Source organism: Metarhizium robertsii, assembly GCF_000187425.2.
Source record: "Metarhizium robertsii ARSEF 23 chromosome Unknown MAA_Scf_4, whole genome shotgun sequence".
Lineage (NCBI taxonomy): Eukaryota > Fungi > Ascomycota > Sordariomycetes > Hypocreales > Clavicipitaceae > Metarhizium > Metarhizium robertsii.
The window spans coordinates 3248891-3270644 of record NW_011942182.1 but is presented as its reverse complement, the minus strand read 5'-3'; the positions used below and the strand labels follow the sequence as shown (position 1 = coordinate 3270644).

General features: G+C 55.2%; 6 protein-coding genes across 6 annotated transcripts; 3 read left to right on the top strand and 3 right to left on the bottom strand.

Moving 5' to 3' along the window:
* Positions 1-601: 601 nt before the first annotated feature.
* MAA_03113 (uncharacterized protein) lies at positions 602-1805 on the top strand (the record flags this gene model as incomplete). Its single annotated transcript, XM_007821111.1, has 3 exons — positions 602-900; positions 977-1517; positions 1629-1805. The coding sequence occupies 3 exons, from the start codon at positions 602-604 to the stop codon at positions 1803-1805; spliced, it is 1017 nt and encodes a 338-aa protein (XP_007819302.1).
* Positions 1806-4551: 2746 nt separating this feature from the next.
* Positions 4552-6661, top strand: MAA_03112 (FAD dependent oxidoreductase; the record flags this gene model as incomplete). Its single annotated transcript, XM_007821110.1, has 2 exons — positions 4552-5782; positions 5862-6661. 2 exons carry the CDS (start codon positions 4552-4554, stop codon positions 6659-6661), a joined length of 2031 nt encoding a protein of 676 aa, XP_007819301.1.
* A 1160-nt stretch (positions 6662-7821) lies between these two features.
* MAA_03111 (uncharacterized protein) lies at positions 7822-8711 on the bottom strand (the record flags this gene model as incomplete). Its single annotated transcript, XM_007821109.1, has 2 exons — positions 7822-8387; positions 8504-8711. The coding sequence occupies 2 exons, from the start codon at positions 8709-8711 to the stop codon at positions 7822-7824; spliced, it is 774 nt and encodes a 257-aa protein (XP_007819300.1).
* Positions 8712-10878: 2167 nt separating this feature from the next.
* MAA_03110 (galactosyl transferase GMA12/MNN10 family protein) lies at positions 10879-12168 on the bottom strand (the record flags this gene model as incomplete). Its single annotated transcript, XM_007821108.1, has 2 exons — positions 10879-11599; positions 11729-12168. 2 exons carry the CDS (start codon positions 12166-12168, stop codon positions 10879-10881), a joined length of 1161 nt encoding a protein of 386 aa, XP_007819299.1.
* A 1283-nt stretch (positions 12169-13451) lies between these two features.
* MAA_03109 (lysophospholipase) lies at positions 13452-16237 on the bottom strand (the record flags this gene model as incomplete). Its single annotated transcript, XM_007821107.1, has 4 exons — positions 13452-14590; positions 14659-14808; positions 14873-15424; positions 15871-16237. The coding sequence occupies 4 exons, from the start codon at positions 16235-16237 to the stop codon at positions 13452-13454; spliced, it is 2208 nt and encodes a 735-aa protein (XP_007819298.1).
* A 3567-nt stretch (positions 16238-19804) lies between these two features.
* Positions 19805-21674, top strand: MAA_03108 (uncharacterized protein; the record flags this gene model as incomplete). Its single annotated transcript, XM_007821106.2, has 4 exons — positions 19805-20158; positions 20225-20335; positions 20402-20595; positions 20669-21674. The coding sequence occupies 4 exons, from the start codon at positions 19805-19807 to the stop codon at positions 21672-21674; spliced, it is 1665 nt and encodes a 554-aa protein (XP_007819297.2).
* Positions 21675-21754: the final 80 nt, after the last annotated feature.

Genomic DNA, 21754 nt, shown 5'->3' with positions numbered 1-21754 from the left:
GCCCTCTCCCTACACCATACCTTGTCGTCCAGGGCCGGCATGCGGCTCCCCGCTTCGTCGCGAGCGTCCGGGGCGCACCAGCTCGAGATGTCAAGTCTAATCGTGGCCTGGTCGTCGTCTTGATCACCACATCCCCAAGAGGCACACGCCCAAGCCCCTCTCGGGTTGAACCCCCCTCATTTGTTGTTTATCCAAACTACAAGCAACTAGACTTTCGAGCTTGTCTCTGTCTCATCATACTGTACCCAAGCCCCGTTCTTTCTTGACCCCAAGCTGTCTAATTCTCCCAACGGTCTCTTTTTCGCCTCCACGTTCTTCAACTCCCCGTGGGGATACATAATAGTCTCATCGTCCCCCCATCCGATGCAACTTTGGAAAAAACGTCAAAGTCTCCAACCTGTCGCCCCGACGCATCCGTCTGTTGTCAGACTAGACGCTTATTTATTTCGCGTTCCCACTTTATACCCGACATACTACTTGGCCCGCCCCGTGTCGCACAAGTTTTAAACTTTGCCGCGGCATCTTCAATTCGGCCATCTTTTGCCTCATCCATCATCACCGGCCTCTTGTCTGTCTCTATCCTCCCGGGGCAGCAGTACTCATGTCCATTCTTCCACCGACCCAGGACTCGGTGTCAGAATCATCCGTTGGCAAATCTGTACCCGTCATCAAGGTCGACATGGGAGCGTCTGTCATTCACGATGAGCCCATGTCCGGATCTGACATGATCCCCGTCGAGGAGCAGCCTCGATGGCCCAAGATTCGGTCCATTTGGCAGGATGCGTTTTCCGAATTCTTTGGAACCATGATTCTCCTCTTGTTTGGCGACGGCGTCGTTGCCCAAGTCGTTCTCAGCAACGGCACCAAGGGCAACTACCAGAGTATTTCATGGGGCTGGGGGTGAGTTGAGGAAAACCCTTTTCCTTCTTCCCATGGCGAGCCGGTCTTGACTGATTTACTAACAATGGGCAAATAGCATCGGCGTCATGCTTGGTGTATACGTTGGCGGCAAGTCGGGCGGCCACATCAACCCGGCCGTGACGCTGGCCAACTGCGTGTATCGCGGCCACCCGTGGCGGAAATTCCCAGTCTACGCGCTGGCCCAGCTCCTCGGCGCCATGGTCGGCGCCGCCATCGTCTACGGCAACTACCGCTCTGCCATTGACGCCTTTGAGGGCGGCGCGGGCATCCGCACCGTCAGCGGCCCCAATGCCACCGCCGGCGTCTTTTGCACCTACCCTGCCCCCTTCATGACCCGGACCGGCATGTTCTTCTCCGAGTTTGTCGCCAGCACGATTCTCCAGTTTGTCATCTTTGCCATGGCCGACAGCAACAACATTGGAGCCGGGCCCCTGATGCCCCTGGGCCTCTTCTTCCTCATCTTTGGCATTGGCGCTTGCTTCGGCTGGGAGACTGGCTATGCTATTAACCTGGCTCGCGACTTTGGTCCCCGTCTGGTCACCTACATGATTGGCTATGGCCCCGAGGTGTTTTCCTTTGGCGGCTACTACTTTTGGGTATGTTTTTTTGTCTTATCCCCTTTATTATTACACACACACTTGGCAGCAGCAACAACGGTGTGAAAAGAAAGAAGAAATTCATGTCGAGCCGGAACTAACAGACTTTAGATTCCCATGGTTGCCCCTTTCCTGGGCTGCCTCGCCGGCGGCGGTCTCTACGACCTCTTCATCTACACGGGCGAATCGCCCATCAACTCCCCCTACCTTGGATTCAACCGGCTCCTCAAACCCCGCCGCAGCGTGTGGTCAAACACGTACAACAAGTCTCCAGAGTCCAAAGTATAGGCGGGTTTTCCGCACTTTTTTCATACTTCACACGGCATCCCGGACGGGCCTGCCACGCGAAAAAATATAAAGTCACGTAGACTACAGAAGCATTTTATTTCAAGGAACAGATACGGGGGCAAAACAGGAGGACCCAAGCGGAAAAAAACATGACAACAGAAAAAGCCTGATATTTTTTATTTTCAGCGCTAATCTTGTTTGCATTTGGGCGTTTTATTTAATCTTTTTCTTCTTTTCTGAAATGATATCGTACGGGTTCACAAGTACAAGTATGTACGGGATGGGATGGAGGGTGTTACGGCGGGCCAGGTATAGTGGGATTCTGAGCAAATCAAATTTATTGCAGCGTTTAATCTTGCGATTCTGTTTACTTATTGACGTGTCGGTTACTTCTGTATCCGTTTGTAACCCTGGGACATCGTCTACGTGATCTCGGTAGTATCCTAGTGGTTACCTGCAAACCAGTGAAACTAGACACAGCTCGTGGTGTTGTCGATATAGCTCGTATGTACGTACACTGGTAAGCCCATCTTGGGCCTGTCGGCAAGAGCAAAACGGAGCATGTGATAATGCACGAATAGAAGGCCATGGGTCCCGGGCGTGTGCCGCGGAATATTGGCCAGGGCGATATCGTGCATTAGGAAGATGGGGAAACATGGTACGAGGGGTGGATTGCACGGGGGGCAATCCGCTTCGATATTCGGGTCTGGCGAGAGTCGAGAACTGAATCAGCTGGTGTTGGGTGGTTAGGAGTCAGGGGCGGAGGGCAGAGTATGCTTCCGTGTACATGCCTCCGTAAAATGATGGGCTGGCCAGTCTGCCATGTGACCTTTGTGCTACTCGAGTCGCCAGAGCGAATTGATGGACGTGAGGAACAGCATGTTGTTGGTCTGGCGGGGTGTAATTTTCAAATCATGTCAGCAGTACTCCTGGCGGCATTTCCTCTTTTTTTTCCAAGCGGTGATTTTTTTTCAGGAGGGTTCAACTAGCAGAGTAGGGAGGGCTTGCATGAGCAGCATGCCTCGGCTTATTGCGAATGCTACCATCGCGCCCCCAGCGTCTGTCCTGGAGAAAGCACCAAGGCATACCGGGGGTTTCTAGAGTTGCTAGCTGATTGCGGGGACGACATGGATTTTTGGGCTGCGCACGTGGGCGAGCATAAAACGGTTTCGTCACGTTGTTTCTGTAGCCCATGGATGCTTGCCATGGACATGGGACCCCGTGTGCGTCTGCATGCCGTTTTGACAACATGGAGTAGAGGCGTGAACTCGGTTCACCGTCGGTGTGTGTAGACCGTATGGGCGATGGACTGACACGACGTCTGGTTCAAAATGGGCCGAGGTGTGTATGTAAGCGGCGCCACAGGAGGTAGAAGGATTCCAGAAGGATTGCTAGGCCAGGGGTTCCTGGTGGCGGTGCGGAGTACTCCGTACAGAGTAGTTCGGTGGCGTTTTGTCCGTTCGTCCTTACTTGCCGGGTACAGTGTTAGAGAGGAGTGGAGAGCAGACTGGAGACTGTTGGAACTGGGTTCGGCCGGAGTTTTGGCAATTTCCCAGCTGCCGTGGGCCTGGGTCGGAGAAAAAAGGTGAGAAACGGACTTTTGGACGAGTGGGCGGAAGTGGCGTGCTGAGCTGGGTCCTGCCAGGAACCATGATGAAAGCGGCGGACATTTGGGCGAGTTGGAAGAATGGAGCCTCAAATGTTTTTTTTTTACCCGTCGGCGACTATTGAGTGGATGAGCCACATTGATCAAAGCAAAGGTGAAAAAAATAGACTTTCGGGTTTGGGTCGGTATAGCGAGCCCGAGCGAAGCGGGCGGCCCACCCTGTGAGTGGGGTGGTACAAGAGCGCTTTGAAGGCCAGATCTCGGCGAGGGAATACCGAGCGACGCAAAACATGGATTTGATCCCAGTGCCTGGTTTCGGCTATCGACCCGCAAGTCGGATGGGCTCGGGGGCCAAATACCGACGTGCATGAGCTTGATGCTCGTCATCGGGCCTGCGGCTCTGCGTGATGCACAGCGCAACTGACCACATGCACAGTTAGTCGACGTGATGATATAATCGTCCAACTCGAGGCTGTATCGGAAAAGGGGCCCACCACGGCAAAGAGTGTGTAGTAGATACTGGGCACATGCAGCCATTCATTCGGCATCAGGTTGCCCATCACCACCTCGACACCTCCGTTGGCCTTGTATCGTAGTAGTATTGCCGTAGCACAAGTCGACAGCTTCTTGACTCGGCTAAAACACGACGTTGGTGTTTCCGCCAATCATGTCAGCACATTTCGGCCGTCAATGCTAGCCAGAGTGCGGGCCGTCATAAAGCCGCACGTGGGACGCTCCGTTGGTGGGAAACGACGTCGACTGTCTTGTGAAAGGCGTCAACTGTTCTCATTCCCCGCGGCGGTGCGAGTTTGTTCCCACAAGTGAAACCTGGCGACGAACAAGAAGCCCGGCATTTGGACACCGAACCCGCTGGCCCCCGTTTTTTATGGGCTCGGTTCGGTGACTGACGACAAATATATCGACGGCTCTGGTGTCCGTGGTTTGTTATCTCCGGCGCCATCTTTTCCTTTCTTTTTTTAACTTGATTGTTTTCATTCTTTCGTCTCTTTTCTCTTTCTTTCCTACTGGCATCATTTCTATATATATCCTTGCGCCCCTTGGAGCCGCCTCCCTCACACGAAAAAACACGTCTCAGCCCGTCGACATCGACATCAACATCCCCGGCCGCACACATCAGGCATGCCGCCTCGACTCACCAAGCTCTGGCGTCCCGTCGCCGCAGCTACCGCCGTCACGGCCGTCACACTTGGCGGAACAGTCATCTACTCCCGCGCCAACAAGAACCTGTCGCACGAGAGGGCTCTCGTTCCGCCGCGCCGCGACCCCAACGGCAAAATCGTCCCTCCCACCTTTCCACCCATCAGATCCCGAGCCGAGCAGCTCGCCGAGCTACGAAAACATAACGCCAAAGACGCCGAGTATGACATCCTCATCATCGGAGGCGGTGCCACGGGCACGGGCATTGCTCTGGATGCCGTGACCCGCGGCCTCAAGGTCGCCCTGGTCGAGCGCGACGACTTCTCCGCCGGCACGAGCTCCAAGAGCACCAAGCTCGTCCACGGCGGCGTAAGGTATCTCGAAAAGGCCGTCTGGAACCTCGACTACCCGCAGCTGGAGCTCGTCATCGAGGCTCTCCGCGAGCGCAGGGGCTTCCTGAACATCGCGCCGCACCTGTCCAGCTCCCTGCCCATCCTGCTGCCCCTGCAGAGCTGGTTCCAGGCGCCCTACCTCTGGGCCGGTTGCAAAATGTACGACCTGCTCGCCGGTTCCCAAGGCCTGGAGTCGTCCTACCTCCTCAGCCGGACCAAGGCCATTGACGCGTTCCCGCTGCTCAAGAGGGACAAGCTCGTCGGCGCCCTGGTCTACTACGACGGCCAGCACAACGACTCCCGCATGAACGTCTCTCTCGCCCTGACCGCCTCCCTGTACGGCGCCACCGTGCTGAACCACGTCGAAGTAACTGCCCTTGAAAAGGACGCCGACGGCAAGATTTGCGGCGCCACGGTCCGCGATCTCATGGGCGGCGAGGAATCGTCGTCGCGGCCCTTTTCCGTGCGCACAAAGGGCGTCATCAACGCCACCGGTCCCTTTGCCGATGCCATTGAGCGCATGGACGACCCCCAGCGCAAGGAGATCATCGCCCCGGCCTCTGGCGCCCACGTCATGCTTCCGGGAAAGCTGTGCCCCAAGGGAATGGGCATCCTGGACGCTGCCACCTCTGACGGACGCGTCGTGTTTGTTTTGCCCTGGCAGGGAATGACGGTTGCGGGAACGACGGACAATGCGTCCGCGGTGGAGAGGGAGCCCGTGGCAAGACAAGACGACGTCGACTTTATCTTGAAGGAGGTCAGCAAGCTTCTGGAGCCCGAGAGCGTCTTGACCCGCGACGATGTTTTGGCCACCTGGTCCGGTGAGTACTTATGTCCCCCCCCCCCCTTTTTTTTTTCAACCTTCCTGGCTTGCCGAGCCGTGTGCTGACGAGACGGCAGGCATTCGCCCGCTGGTTCGTGACCCCAAGGCAGGCAACACCGAGTCCCTGGTGCGCTCGCACCTCGTCACCGTCTCCCCCTCGGGCCTGCTCACCTGCGCCGGCGGCAAGTGGACGACGTACCGCCAAATGGCCGAGGACGCCGTCGACGAGGCCATCGGGGCCTTTGGCCTGACGCCCCGGCCCGTCGCGCTGCCCGACATCAGCGGCCACCAGCTCCCGGGCCTCATCACCAACGGCCGGTGCAGGACGCTGTCCACGCCTGTCCTCGGCGCGCACGGCTTCTCGGCCTCGCTGCCGTCGCAGCTGATGGAGGTGTACCCCATCGACGCCGACGTCGCGCACCACCTGGCCACCAACTACGGCGACCGGGCGTGGGCCGTCCTCGCCGCCTCTCCCTCGGTCTCGCGCGTCGCCCCGTCGTTCCCGTTTATCGAGTCGGAGCTGCGGCACGCCGTGCGCTCCGAGGCCGCGTGCACCGCGGCCGACGTGATTGCCCGCCGGACGAGGCTGGCCTTTTTGGACGTGGACGTCGCCCTGCACGCTTTGCCGCGCGTCATTGACGTCTTGGCCGAGGAGCTCGCGTGGTCCGAGTCGCGCAAGGAGCAGGAGTGGCGGGATACCGTGCGCTTCATGAGGTCCATGGGCCTGGACGAGGACAAGCTGGGCGTCACGAGGGAGGACGTTGTCACCGGGCAGGTGAGGGCGCGGAGGGCGCTGGGCGCCAAGGAGCCCGCCAAGGACGTTGAGATTCCCCTGGGCAGAGAGCTGGAGGCTGGTGCCATGAGGAATGCTGCATAGGAGCGTTTGACCAGGGGAGTGAGTGTGTCTCATTTTGTTTGGGAGGAAAGCCGCTGTGCTTGGGGCATTTGTTTTGAACAACTGGTGTTGGGCGTTGGGTTTTTTTCGACATAGAGTCTTTGGGTTTGCATTAGAGCCAGTCAGATTAGCGCTCGTATTCTACAATGTATGCTTTTAACTAACAAGGCTGATTCTGTTCTCGCGAGTTGTATCGTCGGACCACGGCGGCAAGGCGCAAATTCGGGCATTTCTGGTCAAGTGAAACTCATGTCAAGTGGCTAGTTCACTTAGTTGGCAATGAGTACCTGACCATTGTCTTGTAAGCACGTACCCGAGGACATGTACACGACTTGATCGTTGCCATGTGTCACGACTCGGGTACCTAGTGGTGTTGAGGCCCGCAGACTACGTGTGCGACATCTGTCATGCATTGTCGAATTCTCGAGCGCTAGTCGGCTTGTCCAGGTTCTGCCCAAGTGTTCGTCTAATTCCAAAGTTTACAGTCGGCCTTTTGCATCATGATGAAGCGCAAAACCACGCACCACTCCCAATCGTTCAAGAAGAAGGCATAAGGACTTCAGGGCCAGGACATGGAAAGGGGATACATTCAGTTTCGAGCGTGCGACGCACATCTTCATCTCGCCATGTGTTATCCAGCCTCGGCCCAGGCACCGCGTCCAGACTCCAGACCAATGTCTCACTCACGGGTCTTCGCATATCCACATGGGTTTTATTCCGTCACAAAAGAATGCCCGGTCTTATAAAAACCCTAGACTCCGGGAGGAAAGCACGTGGTAGCCGCGAGCAGTACTCAGCAGCCCATTCCTTCCTCTCCTACTGCCCAGCGAGACAACCTGAATCTCAGTTTTGCCAGTGCTGCAGGAAATTAAGCCACCCGTGCAACCTACTCCGTGCATTGCAAATGATTCCATGTTTATCCAGCTGTTGTGGTATTTCTAAAATGCACAAATACCCCCCATACGCCATGAAATGCCCAGCCCCAAGCCCCCCGTACCCATGAACCAGACTCACAACAAGAAAATGCAAAAAGTACACAATAGTCCATCGACGTATGTATCAAGTTTTTTTTTTTTTTTTTTCTTTTTTTCTTTTTCTTAAAAAAAAAGAAGCGCCGCCACAACACGCACAGCCTCACCATCTCACGCCGGCAGTTCCGCCAGCGCAGGAGGACGACTACTCGCATCCCCCGGAACAGGCTGGTAAACCCGACAAGGCAGCTTCCCCGGCGCCCCCAACGAGACACACTCCGACTGCAGCTCGGCCACACTCTCCGTGTAGTCGGTGGCCGCGCCGCCGCCTCCGCTGCCCGGCGCCTCGCCGTCCCTTCGGGCCCGCTTCCTCGCCCGGCGCCAGAAGAACAGGAACACCAGCGCCGCGACGACCAGGCAGAAGACGCTGACGGCGGCGCCGAGTCCAGCCCGCGCGCCCACGGACAATGGATCCCCGGGGGCAGACTCTGCCGGTGACGGTGACGGTGCGGCTGCCGCAGTCGTCGACGCCGACTCCGCCGCCGAGACGGACACGGGCGACGAAGCGCTCTTGTCAGTGACGTTGAAGTAGCCCGAGGACAGCTGGTGCGGATCGCTCCCCTGGCGCGACGGGCCGCCCTCGAAGAGCCAGAAGAAGAAAGTCGGCGAGGCGGCGAGGTCCAGGGCGTACGTCTGCACCGTCCAGGTGAAGCTGGACGAGGGGCCGTCGGTGGCAGCTTGGTCGAGCAGTCAGTCAGTCAGTCAGTGAGCTGAGGCTTTTGGAGTCTATTCTGATGGCGCTCGAAAAAGGGTCGAGCCGAGTCGAGTCGCGACGCTGCGCTTTCCAACTCACCGTAGACAACGGACCCGAGTCTCGGGCGGCCTCCCTCCTCGGCGCGCTGCCACAGCGCGATTGTGTAGTTCTTCAGGTCTGTCGTGTACGAGACGTTGACCTTGTCGCCGGCGGATAGGACTGCTCCCGCCGCCGGGCTGGTGAACTGGCACGTTGCCAGGGGCAGGATTGTCGTGGCAAGGAGGGAGGTGAGCGTTCGACGCAGCATGGCGTGTTTCGTTGCAGGACGGCGTTTGCGCATCACGGGGGGTTGGCGCGCGTGAGAGGAAGAGGACGAGAGGTGCGTCGGCATTAGCATCAGGCAGACGGTCGAGCAGATAGGCTGGTGTAATTGGTTGTGGGTGTTGATGTAGGAACAAAGAGCTTCGGGGGGGAGACATGTGTTGGTTGCCCTCGGGGGGTTTGGGGTTGTTTACATGTATGTTGTGCATCGGCGTCTGTTCCCAGAGCTAGTCGCAATGCGGCACATGGGAAGTCCGGGGAAGCCTGTGATGTGATGGCTTTGCATTGGCCTGCGGTTCGTGATGCCGGTTCGCGGTGGCGGCTGCTCCGTGCCATGGCTTGGGGGGACGCACGTCCCGACGAGAGGAACCCTGGAGTTGATGGCACGAGAGACGGGCACGAGTGATGTGACGGGCCAAGGATGTCATGAGCTATTTGCGTGTTGAGTTGTCGCAGGACAGCGCCGGCGAGTTGCGCCTGTATACGAAGCCGTGACTATCTGGATTCCGACATCTTGGCTCGCGGGACACTCCAACGCGAGACACGGGGAATAACCGCCTTGCGGGTACTCCGTATATGCCTCAATATTAAATAGAGGAACCGCCACGGAGAGCTTGGGCCATGTTTACCCGAATGCGTCTGTTATTCGTTGCGCCCAACGCGCAGTTGTCTCATTTGTCCCCGTGTGTCGCCGGCTTCCTCCCAGCTCTCGTCAGCTATATATTCGCCTCTGCCAGTATTGCGCTTGCTTTCTCGCCTTGGTGTGCGTCTGGTACAACTTCCTACGACTCCGCCGGTGATCCAACTCGTGAGAGCTACCTCGTCTCAACATGTCCCTCGGCCTCTTGGCGTCTCGGTCCATCATCGCGGGCATCTTTGTTGTCTGTTGGCCACCACGTCCGGCTAGCCGTCCTCTTACAACGCCACCAGAAGGCGCCAACCGCTTCATAACCAGGGCAACAACGCCACTGACAGCACGAACGCATCACCTGATATTGCATCCATGGGGGTAGACGGGCATGGACCTAGAATTGGTGACTGCCTTGGAGACGACCGTACAACCGCAGGAGAATGGCAGTCGACTCTCGGTCCACTGGAGTGCAGTATATCCACGATTCCAAAGCGCCGACCCAACGGCTACCGGGACTCCCACTCAAAGAAGACCCGGCCAGATGTCAACAATCGTTGTTTCCGGTGGCGGTACATGTGTGACATGTTTGGTCGGAGGATGCGAGGCCTATGTCGTCGAGGGTGTTAACAATTCAGTTTGGCTCCTGTCCTTGGAGGAATAAGACTTGGATGTAACGCCATGCACCATCTCTGTCCGCAGGACATCAAGATGTGAAACAGAAAAGCTCAGTCTCCAACATCTCACAACAACTCGTTGCCTCCCATGGCACAAAACACCACTCAGGCCCGGGCATGTTTCCGCCGCAGCGGCCCCCCAACACGTCATTTCTTTGTCCCTGTGCCATGAAACGAAATGTCCATGAAAGACACGGAGACCAGTGTATGTGCCCGCCGAGGACAAAAGGCGACAAGATTCGCCACCCCAAGGGACATGGCGCCCCCTCGCAAGAGTTCCTTCTGAGCTAACAACAGTCGACTCGTTGGCCCGAGTCTGCTTTGGGGACTGGAGGCTCGTGGCAGCGTCCCCGGCGCGAAGGGAGATTTTCACCGACGAATGGACGATGCTTGTGTGCACATCGAGTGACATATGTTGCTGGCTGCCTTGCATGTGGCAATTCAAACCTCTGAAACTGACCGATATACAAGACCCAAAGACCACAGCTGACGACGCCGCTTCTAGCCAAAGGCTCTCATTTTGTTGTTGGAACTTTTCCAGTCACGCCAAGATATACTGTTCGTCCTGGAGGGAGGCGGACAGGATAGTCACAATGGAAATTGCATCTCCCTGGCGGCGTCTCTCTCATGTATCCCCCTCCAGGATCCTCAGCCAGCAACAGCTTATGTAGTAAACCGTGCCATTGGCCATTGCACCTCTTGTCGTTGAACTTGTACGAATATAAAACAAGTCATGCCGTCGCGTTTCCACCCGTGGCTCATCGGAGATATTTAAAAGTGGAAAATGGTATATAAACAAAACAAAAAAACAAAAATACATGAAAAAGCAAAGAAATAGAAAAACTCCTCTAGTCCGTTTCCCACCCAACAGCCCTGTGCAAGCCATGCATCTCATCCAACCGCCGCCGCATCAGCTCCAAGTCATCCGCCTCGTCCCGCAGCGCCGCCTTCAACAAGCCCAGCGCGCGCTTCAAATCATCAACAAGCCTCGCCTCGCTCTCCAAAGACGCCAGGCCCTTCTCGGTTCTGGCAATGGCCCTCCGCGCGCCCCGGACCTGGCCCCAAAACACGTCCGTCTGGTTCACGTACCCCGTCTGCTCCAGGGGCACCTCCCACTCCTGCGGCGTCTTCTCGACCGTGTCGAGCCACTGCTCCATGTGCGGCCAGCGCAGGTCCTCGAGCCCCGGGAAGTGCACCAGCAGGCTGCCCTTGTCGCCCTCGAAGCCGGTGGAGAACTCGTACGCGTTGGTGAGCGGCCGCGGCATGTAGACGACGGCGCGGGCGTAGCCGGTCCCGTCGGGCCCGCCGTCCGACTTGTTGAAGATGCCGGCCATGACGTCCTGGTCGGCGTTGCGCCCGAGGTCGACGCCCGGGTGGTGCAGCGGGTAGCCGATGGTCTCGGAGAGCATGGTGACGGTCCAGGGGTGCACGCGCAGGAATATGATGCCCGTGTTGAGGCCGTTGTGGTCCCGCGACGCTACGACGTGGATGTCGGGCATGTCCGCCGGCGGGAGGAACATGTCCGCCGGGATGGCTGGGTTGATGATGATGGAGTCTGCGTCCACCCACCTGTTTTCATGGATTCATCAGTACGCTGGTGTGAGTGAAGCCTTGATTCGGGTTTGCTCGACGGAACGGGTCCTGCCTTTTTTATTTTCAAAGGGGGAGTCGAGGGCAACGGGAAGACATTCAACTTACATCATCCATTCTATCCTCTCGTCGGCTGGTTTGGACAGTTCGTTGACGACGGCGGTGAGCAGGTAGGTGGGCTTATTCCAGAAGCCGGCGGCAATGTCCTGTCGCAGGACGAGCATCGGATACCCCCATCGCGCCGCGTGCCGCTCGTGGCTTTGTATGGCCCTCTCATACAGGCTATTCCTGGGCCCGTACAGCATGGAAACTTTGGCCACCTTGTGAGAAGAGGGCACATCTGAGGACTTGGGTGGTGGTGGTGATGGTGATGGCGTCGGCGGCGGCGTCGGCAGCGTGGGAAGGTGATCTCGCATAAAGTATACCAGGCCCAGGAGATATACGGCGACGGCGACGGCTATCACGCGGCCCAGCTTCATCTTCTGGTATCGAGACATTGGGCCAAAACACCAAGCGGATGATGGCGCTTCCGTCTCGGGGGGGCCCATTCAGAGTCGAGTGGTGTAATTGCAAGTCGGCGTAGACTTCACATGCTTATGCGGGAGGCGCACTGATCATGATAGTAAAGGTGAGGCTCCCAGCGAGGACGGAGGAGAGAGAGAGAGAGAAGAGAGCCAGATTCGCTAGCGACATGTCTTTGTGCGACGTTTTGCTTCGTCTCTTCGATCCGTCAGACCCCAATCTCACGCGCGACCTGTATGTACTCCATACTCTGTTATTGACTTGCTGCCCTGCTTCCGGTGGGAGGACGGGCCCTACACAACCCTGGCTGGTACTGCCCGAATCCTGGGTCATGCATGCATGGCTCATCTTGACTCGAGAATGGCCTCTTGTTCGGCGGACACACCAGACTCCACTTGAGCAGGAGCGGCATGCCGTATTATATCTGAGACTGTTTGTGACTGTGACTGTGACTGTGGCTGTGACTGTGACTGTGGCTGACGCAGGGTCCGGTATTGAATCGTGCGCTTGCCATGCCCGCGTTGCCAACTCTCATCCGTGGCCAGAGGTAATAACTTGGCTCTTGGAGAGAATGTTGCCATGAACTGCTCTGTGCTTAGTAGTATATTGGATACTACAATTCAGACCCGACCCTCACGGCTCAACCTGCAGCGCCCACTGGTCGGACTGTCAACGAGCCGAGTCAAGGGCTGGTCGACCCTGGCTGGGACGGCGTCAAATATATGACCAGAGTCATGCGGCTTCATCACGTCCGCGCACGCCGAGTTTGATCACAACTAAACCAGCAGCAGCACCAAAACCCACAGCGACGCCAGGCAGGGGGGCTAATGACGAATTAAAAAAGCTCTTAAAATTAAGGAGTAAATCCTTCAAGTACGTAGGGTTTTTATGGTATTTTTGAATAGGTTCAAGTCTCTTTTATAGCCTAAAACATACAAATCACAAATAGTACGGAGTATTCCGTACAGGTCGCGCATGACGAATATGTAATTCAGGGGGCAGGCTATATATGTATATCCAAGGATGCCGCGCCTACGGCCACGTCCATGATCCTGGTCATAATGGCCCGCTGACAGCTTAGCATAACGAGATTTGGGTCAAAAGGGAACATTGAAACTTAAACACAACCAGACGACTCGATTGGCTCTTCCGGCGCCGTGGGTCCCAACACAAAGGGCCAGTCCCCACCCCAACATTGAAACCAGGAGCCATGATGCCAAGATGCCATGATGCCATGCCGGTCCGTTCAAACACCCAAACTGGCCTCACCAGAAACCATGTGCCGGCATCAAACATTGAACCCTCAAGCTCACACGGCAAGCGCTGCCGCCAGCCCGCACGACCACACCACGAGGCCCGGCACCCACGGCCGCCGCGTCCACCCGCCAGAGCTCGCAATCACCTTCTGCGGCTCAAACGTCGACGGCGTCGTCGAGTTGGTCGTTCCATTCCAGCAGTGCTTCGAGAAGCAGTCCGCACACGCCGCCGGCATCGCAGTCCCCGTGCGTTCCAGGCTGCGTGCCAGCACCGCGCAGCCCACACACGTCGCCCAGCTGCCGTCCACGGTGCCGTTGCCCGCCGTCGCCACGTTGTATCCGTTCTCGATGATCTGGTTCCTGTCCGAGTCGTTGTAGGACAGGTCAAACGTCGACACGTTGGAGAAGAACGTGTACGGCGTGTTGGGCACGTACACAATCAGCGGGCCGGCCGACGCGTTGCCGCACCCGAAAAAGGTCGGCCGGCTGTTCAGGCCCAGGTTCACAAACGTGTTCACGTCGGGCACCACGGGAAACGCAGTGTTGTTCGTCTCCTCGCCGCTCGTCGATCGCTCGTACGTCGCCACGAGACTCGTCCCGTTTGGCCACGACGTCTGCGTGTCGGCCGAGCCGTCCACGGCAAAGATGACATCCACCTGGCGCGCCTTCAGGGTCAGCGGGTGGAGGGGGATGTTCTCCAGGGCCTCGCCGCCGTCGACGAGCGTGAGGAGGCTGGCGTTGGCGTTGATGTTGCTGCCGCCGTCGAATTTGTAAAACGGGTTCGGCCAGCTCGCAATGTCTCGATTCTCCTCGCCAATGTTGCCTAGCGTCCGGTTCAGTGCGCGCACCAGCACGTCTGGGACGCCCGACGCTCTGCTAATCTGTAGGAACGCCTGGTTGAACAGCGAAGACGACGTGCCCATGACGAAGCCCGCGTTGTCTACGCCCGCAAAGCACTTGGCCGTCCGGCTGACCGTGCCGCCGTTGAAGTCTGACCCGACGTATTTCAACGGCGCAAACGCCGCCGCCTCGGGGTCGTAGGATCCCATTTCCCAGGGGTTGAATTCGAAAACCGTCGCGTTGGGAGGCACTTGAAGCTGCCCTGGGGCTCGCTCGAGTGCAATGATGATGGGCATGGGTGAGTTGGCGGCCGCAAACTCGGTGTCGTTGGCAATGGATGAGAACGTGTACGCTGGGGTGGAAGACTCGCATCAGCTCTTGCTCCTACACCAAGATTTGGAAAACAAGGAATCTCCATACCTGGCCCTCCGTCTGTTGAGTTTACGAGTTGGTAGGACAACGCTCGTCCCCAATAGTCAGTAATGGTCGTGTTGAAGCCGGCATCGGCTTTATCCTGTACCGTCTGATACAGCTCGTTGTAGTATTGTCCAACACGCAAACCCGCCGGTCCTGGATTGCCGGCATATTAGCACGTATGCTTCACAAAACACAACAAGGTGTCCAAAAATCATACCTTCCAGAATCGAATTGTCAAACTGCCAAAGCGTGCTCAGAAATCCACTCGTCGACAAGACGATTGAGTCCACAGTGGTAAAGTTCTGCACAAACAGACTCCCAACGAGCCAGCTCCCCCCAGAAAGCCCGCTTAGATATGTCGTCGCCTGCAGCAGGCCGCCCAACTGGCCCTTCCCCGTCGAATTGGACGTTCGATTGTCAAACGCTGAAAGTGCTCCTGCGCCATTCATCAGAGCCCGATACCCGCCTCCGGACACGGCGACACCTATTCGGGGCAGTACGGCACTCCGGTTCCCACCGTCAATGTCCTTGACAATATTGTCGATGTACTCATTGGTATCTAGACCGCTGATATTGAAGCGAGTGAGAAGACTTTTCAATGCCGGAATGGTGTTGTTGTCACGGAGGTTGAGCCATGATGTTTCATTGGCCGAAAGCCCGGTAGCAGCCCGTATCGTCGGTCGCGGCGATGGGCAAGACACCGAGGCTGGGGCGTAGCCATCCGGGGCGTTTGGGACAGCTCGGTGCTCGAAACCGGCGCATACGGCTGCTGTAAGTTGTTAGTTGACATGAGGCCGCCACCTGTACTTGTGTATTGGCATACGTTGAAGTGATGACAGCCAAACCGTCCACAAAGTGATGGAAGTCGAAGCTAACATGAGGACTTATTCACACCCAACGCGGTGATGTTGATGTGCCAGAAGAATAGTAGTAGTGTCTGGTAGCTACACCTTCACCCTTGCGCGAAATGATTCAGCGGCCTCGGTGCCATATATTCTCCTCCCGAGTGACAACCTAACCCAGTTTACTACAGACAGAGTTACAACCATGGGCTTGTAACCCAAATAGCCATTAGCCCGTGAATGCCACATCCGAATCTTCCAGCCGCCATCTTCGACCGCTACCAAGAGTATTGAAAAGCTTTACTTCTTCGCCGGCTCTGGTTGCCGTTAGACTTTCGTATGCTTCGTTTGGCGCAACTCGTGTCTCACTCACCAAGCACAAATACAGCAACGGCTGGCCACCCGCTCCCACCCAGCACCCGAATGGCGAATTCATCCGACTCAACAGTGGGCTCAAACTTGCTTGGAACAACAGATCGAACATCCCAAGACACTGAAATCTTATCTTTCTCGCCGTACCCACTGATGCAGTAGTCAACAGCTCCAACCGTCCCCGAGCCCACATGGCGCGACTTACAACGCCATATGCCGCTCTCCCCAGCCCTGATCTCCTTAGGCGGCTCCGACTCTGGCGTGCCTGTCATCCATTCACCATGGTCGAGACGTACGGATCCTGGTACAAGAGAGAGCTCCTCGTTCGTGTGGTTGAGGAAGATGACTATGAGCTCTCGAGCGGCCATCCTGAATGTATCTGTTTTCTCTCTGTCTTGTTCTTGTTCTAGTGATTTGAGGTGATGGCTCAACGATGACGCCAACGATGGGAGGGCACCGGTAAATAACCTTGACTCTCTTTGTTTGCGGGGACCCAGCGTACAAAGGCATGATGGTTTGAGGGTACGATATGGTCTGGCCTGTGCGGCTCGGTCTAGACTGTTGGACTGGCGCAAGGTGCCTCACCGGATAGGGTTCTCGAACGCCTCTTTTTAAGCGTTGTTGCGCCACCATCGTTGGCGACCTTGACTGTTAGCGAGGCATAACCTTGCCGTTAAGAGTATTGTGGTATTTTTCTTGTTATTGGATTTGCGAATTGGTCCCCGTGACGTCTCGGATAATTGAGTTTGGACACGGTGAAAAGGCGTTAAGATTACTACGCCCATTTGATAGAATTCGAAGTCTGTCTCAATTCCACCACACTATTGATTTCTTATCCTCACATTCAGGCTTCAGCTGGCCTTACATGTTGGATTGAGTGGCGAATTCGATGCCTAACCATGTCTTTTTGGACCGTTTCAAGCGCAGGGTAGCTTCAGGTACCAGACAAGACCTTGAAGACCATGAACTAGAAATTGTAAACGGCCACGAGTGAATATAGAAATGCGGTACTTGAATTCGTGGCTTTCAATGTATTTCTAGAAGAAGAGCATGCAATTATGTATCAGACTGCCTGGCCGATCAGCTGGAGAGCATAACCAAGAGACGGCTCCGACAAGTCTGGGGTGACCAGAGATGTGAGTCCGTCGTTCTCAGCCCCTAACGATACGTCGCTTGCAGTCGAAGTTTCATGTTGTTAAATAATATTGTTGGACTCAAGGAAACCTGTAAGGCCAGGGGGAGAGGCAACCTGTTTTTGCGTCAACGACCGGTTAGGAAGCGCTGAGCCGCTGGAGCCTTTGACCCTTGTAACGTGAATATCTGCATAATATGACCTATATCATTATGATCTAAACCGCAGAAATTGCGCAAAAAGCACACTAGAGGCAGTAGGTCAGGCCCTGCTTACTCCGCTGCCAAGCACTCTTGACATTGGAAGGCCATGGTGTTGAATTCCCAAGCCCACTGAATGAGCAGCTATTCCGTATTCTTAGAATCATACAGCGAGCCTGCCACCACGCTCCGCTTATACCTATTCAGGAGCAGTACTACATCTAGATGGAGAAAAAGGCAAAAGAATGGCAAAGGGAACATTGCGCTTGACAGCCCAAAAGTGAGTTGCTACCGAAATTGTTTCAAGTATCTGCAATTAATAAGTACCCTGACAATCCGCTCGGGTATCAAATTGGTGCCGTTGTCAGCGTGTCCTTGGAACTTCGACTTTGACTTTGGATGTTCGTTGGTTGAATCTCAGCAGGGCAAAGTTTAGCCATACAAGGCGAACTGGGATTAAATATTCGTGGTTCGCAGAAGAATGTAATGGCCTAGATTAAAGTAAATGCCACCGGCGAGGATTTGAAATATGTCCTTAAAATTGGATTAAAACGAAGTGATAGTCAAGGTATTGGATGCTTTCTCGTAGGGCAAGAGAGAATGTGGTATATTTTTCGAGTCGACGGGATGCAGAGCCACAGAAAAGAGGCCCCTTTTTATGGCGGCTGGCCTGAATGCGTTAGCGAATATTCTATTTTGACACGCCTCACGTCGGCAACTTGAGTAGGATACCATGAAGACGCAATAACACTTCATGAGGTTAAAAGGAGACGACCACCCGGGCGAGGTAGCCTGCGAGATGATCCAAGTGTACTATGTGATGAGAGTGCGGCGATTCATAGTAAGGCATTTCACCTCTTGATCCTGTGACGATTTGAGTCGAAGGTATTTGATCGCGTCTTCCATGTGAATGTGACTGCGCACCACATTGTCAAACGTGGAGGAAGTAGCTACCCGCAAAGTGGAAGGCGCACAGCGTCAGCTTCGGACAACACCCGACATGGACACTCGAAACTTGGATGATTCAATGTTTTCTCTCGCAACTGCTTGACCCCGGCAAGACTCTGGCATTGACCAATGACATACTGATCCAACATTGAATTGACCTGTCAACATTACTCCTGGGCGTGCTCAATATTTTGTGTCATGGACCTGATTGCCCTTTTTGGCCTCAGCCGACATCTTGGGTCATTCGTGTGCCTGTGTCGCCGCCAACTCCACCAACCACCATTCCTCTCCCCCGGTAACGTTAGGTGCCTGTCAAGTCTTGGGCCCAATAGGCAATTCCTTCTGATCGATGCAGCTATTTTCAACAATAAGCGCGCTAGAAAATAACTACCAATACTTCGATTATGCGGTCGTTCGGGGGGTCTTCCGGCACCTTTGTGGAGGGAGCTGCATATTTGGAGGCTTCGCGGCATCATGGGGATAGCCACAGGAAGCGCCAGGAAAACTCAATCGCTCTCTCCTGAACCCATAAAGCAGGCCCTAGCGCTTGGCAACAAACTGTTGGAATATAAACCGCTAGGCGAACGATGCTGCTTACACTTTGAACAGCATCGGCCGCTGCTCTTACTAAAACACGAGAAACGCGGCAGCTATTGGTCCGAGATGACCAAGGTGGACAAGGGGAGGTACTCGTTGTCGAGCCCTCCGAGTCTTGATTACTGAGTGCCTTTACGCTACTATATCCCATTGCGCAGACAGACCGCCTAGGGGCCAGATCGAGGATGCCATCAGGCACTAACTACAACCATCAACACACAGCTTGAGGCTGTGCTGTCCGCTAGACAGAGTCGCACCGCAGGGTCTGTTTGCGTCGCTGTCCCCGATAAGCCAATAGAAGTTGCAAACGACGGTTTTCCCTAGTGAGATTGCGGGACTTCTCCGATCATGAGCCGGGCGGCCGTTGTGGGCGGCAACGGGTGAATTTATGCTTTGCGCCATAACTGGCTTGCACCCGTCTGTTTGACACACACATCGAAATGCTGCTGAAGCAGTCAGAGGCCCGGCTCTGGCAGCATCGATACCCTGAAACATTGGACTTTAGTGACAGATATCAAGACGAATAGACAGGCATCAGCTTCTCTTCCCGTCACAGTCGGCTGCGGTCAGCTGAATCATGGATGAATAGCTGCAACTCGCAGCACCAGGTGCCACCACACGATCATGGCTGTAGGTCGAGTGATTCACACCGCGGCCGCCAACGAAAAGTTTCTCAAGCCCAGTGGAGCTTAAAGCAATCCGATGTCGATCACTACAGGTGGCACCGACGGACCCCACGGAACCATCAAGCACGGACATGGTACGGAGATCAATTTTGACACATGCTTTGGCGGAATAAAAAAGGGAACCTGTTGGTAGTCTTTGGATGCCATCTGGATAGGTGGGCCGGCAGGCCATAGGGCTGATGATTGACCCGATGTCCACTCATAAACCTCAATGGCCCCCTACGGCGCGCCCAACAGAGACATACTCTCTCTACATACTCCGTACCTACCAGGTAGCCAGGAGCATGGCGTTGTAGTGCCGGCACCACCGCTTCCATTGCCATTGCCATGGTCGCTTCATTATTGTCGTGGGCTCTGTAATGCAACGTCAACATGGGTTCACTCAAGGAGAACTCCTCAGATACGACTACCAAGTCTTATCGTTTGTCATCTCGAGTCAACAGCCTCACGTATGAGCGACTCCATAAAGGCCGGCAGCTACGGGGATTGCTAGGCGCTTGCTTGTCTCGATGGCTCATGACACTGGTTCTCTGCGCGGCCATATATGCTGTGCTATGGCGGTATTCAACCAATATGACCATGCCTAAAAACAGGAAAAAGGACTTCAACGCGCTTATTGTTGGCTTGTCTATCCTTCTGAGTTTGAACCTAGCCAGTTCGTTGAAACACATGGTGGCCACCTTGCGATGGTGGGTGTTGAGCTTAAACGAATGGAGACCACGAGAGGTCGGGACCCTAACAAACCTTACTATGGCTGCCCGTCGGGAGAAAAGTATGTCTAACGTTGCCTAGGTTGACCTCATTCTACAGGGCGAGAATATCAGCCGTATGGTTCGGTTATTGCACCTCTCTGAACGATACACTCTTCGCTTTTATGTCATCGTCTGGGTACTCATCAATGTGGTAAGCCACCTAGAAGGAACTGGGCATGCATTGATCAATGAAACTCATGCTAACTTGGGCTGCGAGGCCGCTCAAATTGGACTCGCCTGTTTGGGTTTGACATACAATGTGAATGGCGCCGATAAGATTGTGCCCATGGTCAACGGCATCGTGTCTATCCCCGACTTGACCAGCATTCAGACAAATAGAGTCTTGTCCCAGCAGCAGCAGACACCGTCACAATTGCAGGCTCTGAATGCGCTCCGATTCACAGCAAACAAGTGCGTATGATTCAGCAACCGCGCAACCTGTTGTAAGAATGCAACGGCCACTAATATAGCCCTGGGTTAATAGTTACGGAATGTCTGCCCTGGCGAGCGGCGTCAACTATCCTGCTCAGTTCAGTCCACCAACGCCCGGCACGCTGTATAACCCGGATACTATCGCCATCGCATGCGACAACACGACAGCATGCTACTCTACGTTTTATGAATCAACACCAGAAAATTTATCATACTACTTCATGGCAGCGACCAATCGCTCGATATCAACTACCTCGAAATGCCAAGCTTTCAGAGTTACGCGAGGAGGAAATGGCGACTTTGACAATATAACCATTGCCGACGTAAACACGACATCGTTTACATTGCCTACAAAGAATGGCCCTGACCAAACGACCTTTATTGTCGATCCAGCAAATGACCAGCATGTCGGATGGAGTGTTGTCTCTGCCTTCGAAGCATCCAACACCAACCCTTGGTTCTACAAATGCAATATTTCTGTAGGCCCAGTTGTCAATGCTGTCCTCGGGGTGCATAAACTCGGGGATAACATCAAGCTCATGGCCCCCGCAGCAATTGCTCTGCAAGGTTACGGAGCATCCATGGGCACAAATCTCTCCAACCACATCCAGTTTCAAAGCTACCCTGCCGAGTCGCTATACGGGTCTCCCGCCGGCGGCGACACGGTCCTCATGGGGGTCATCACGAGCATTTTCGCGTCCGGTGTCATATGGACCACCACCCAAGCCAACACGAACATCAAGGCGACGGGGCGCCTGCCTGTCCAGGGCATCACGCTTGATATCAACAATTGGGCCTATGTGCACCTTATTCTCGGTTTAATCATGGGCCTGCAGCTTCTGTTCGCTCTCATCTCTATAGCCCTGTCAAACCGGGTCATGGTCCGGGATCATAGCCACTTCGGCGAGGCTGCGCTCTTGCGGTCTACCATGTATGATTTGAGCTACCGAGCCGTCATGGCAAACGAGAGGGAAATCGCCAAGTTATTTCCCAAGTCGGCGACGATAAGATACGTTCGGGAAGAAAATGGCACATATTACCTCCGAGTATCAAACTGAGTATTCCACCATGGTTGGTGCAAGGGCCATCTTTCTTAAAACGGAGTATATGGACAAAAAGTCTTGGAGCATGAAATTGG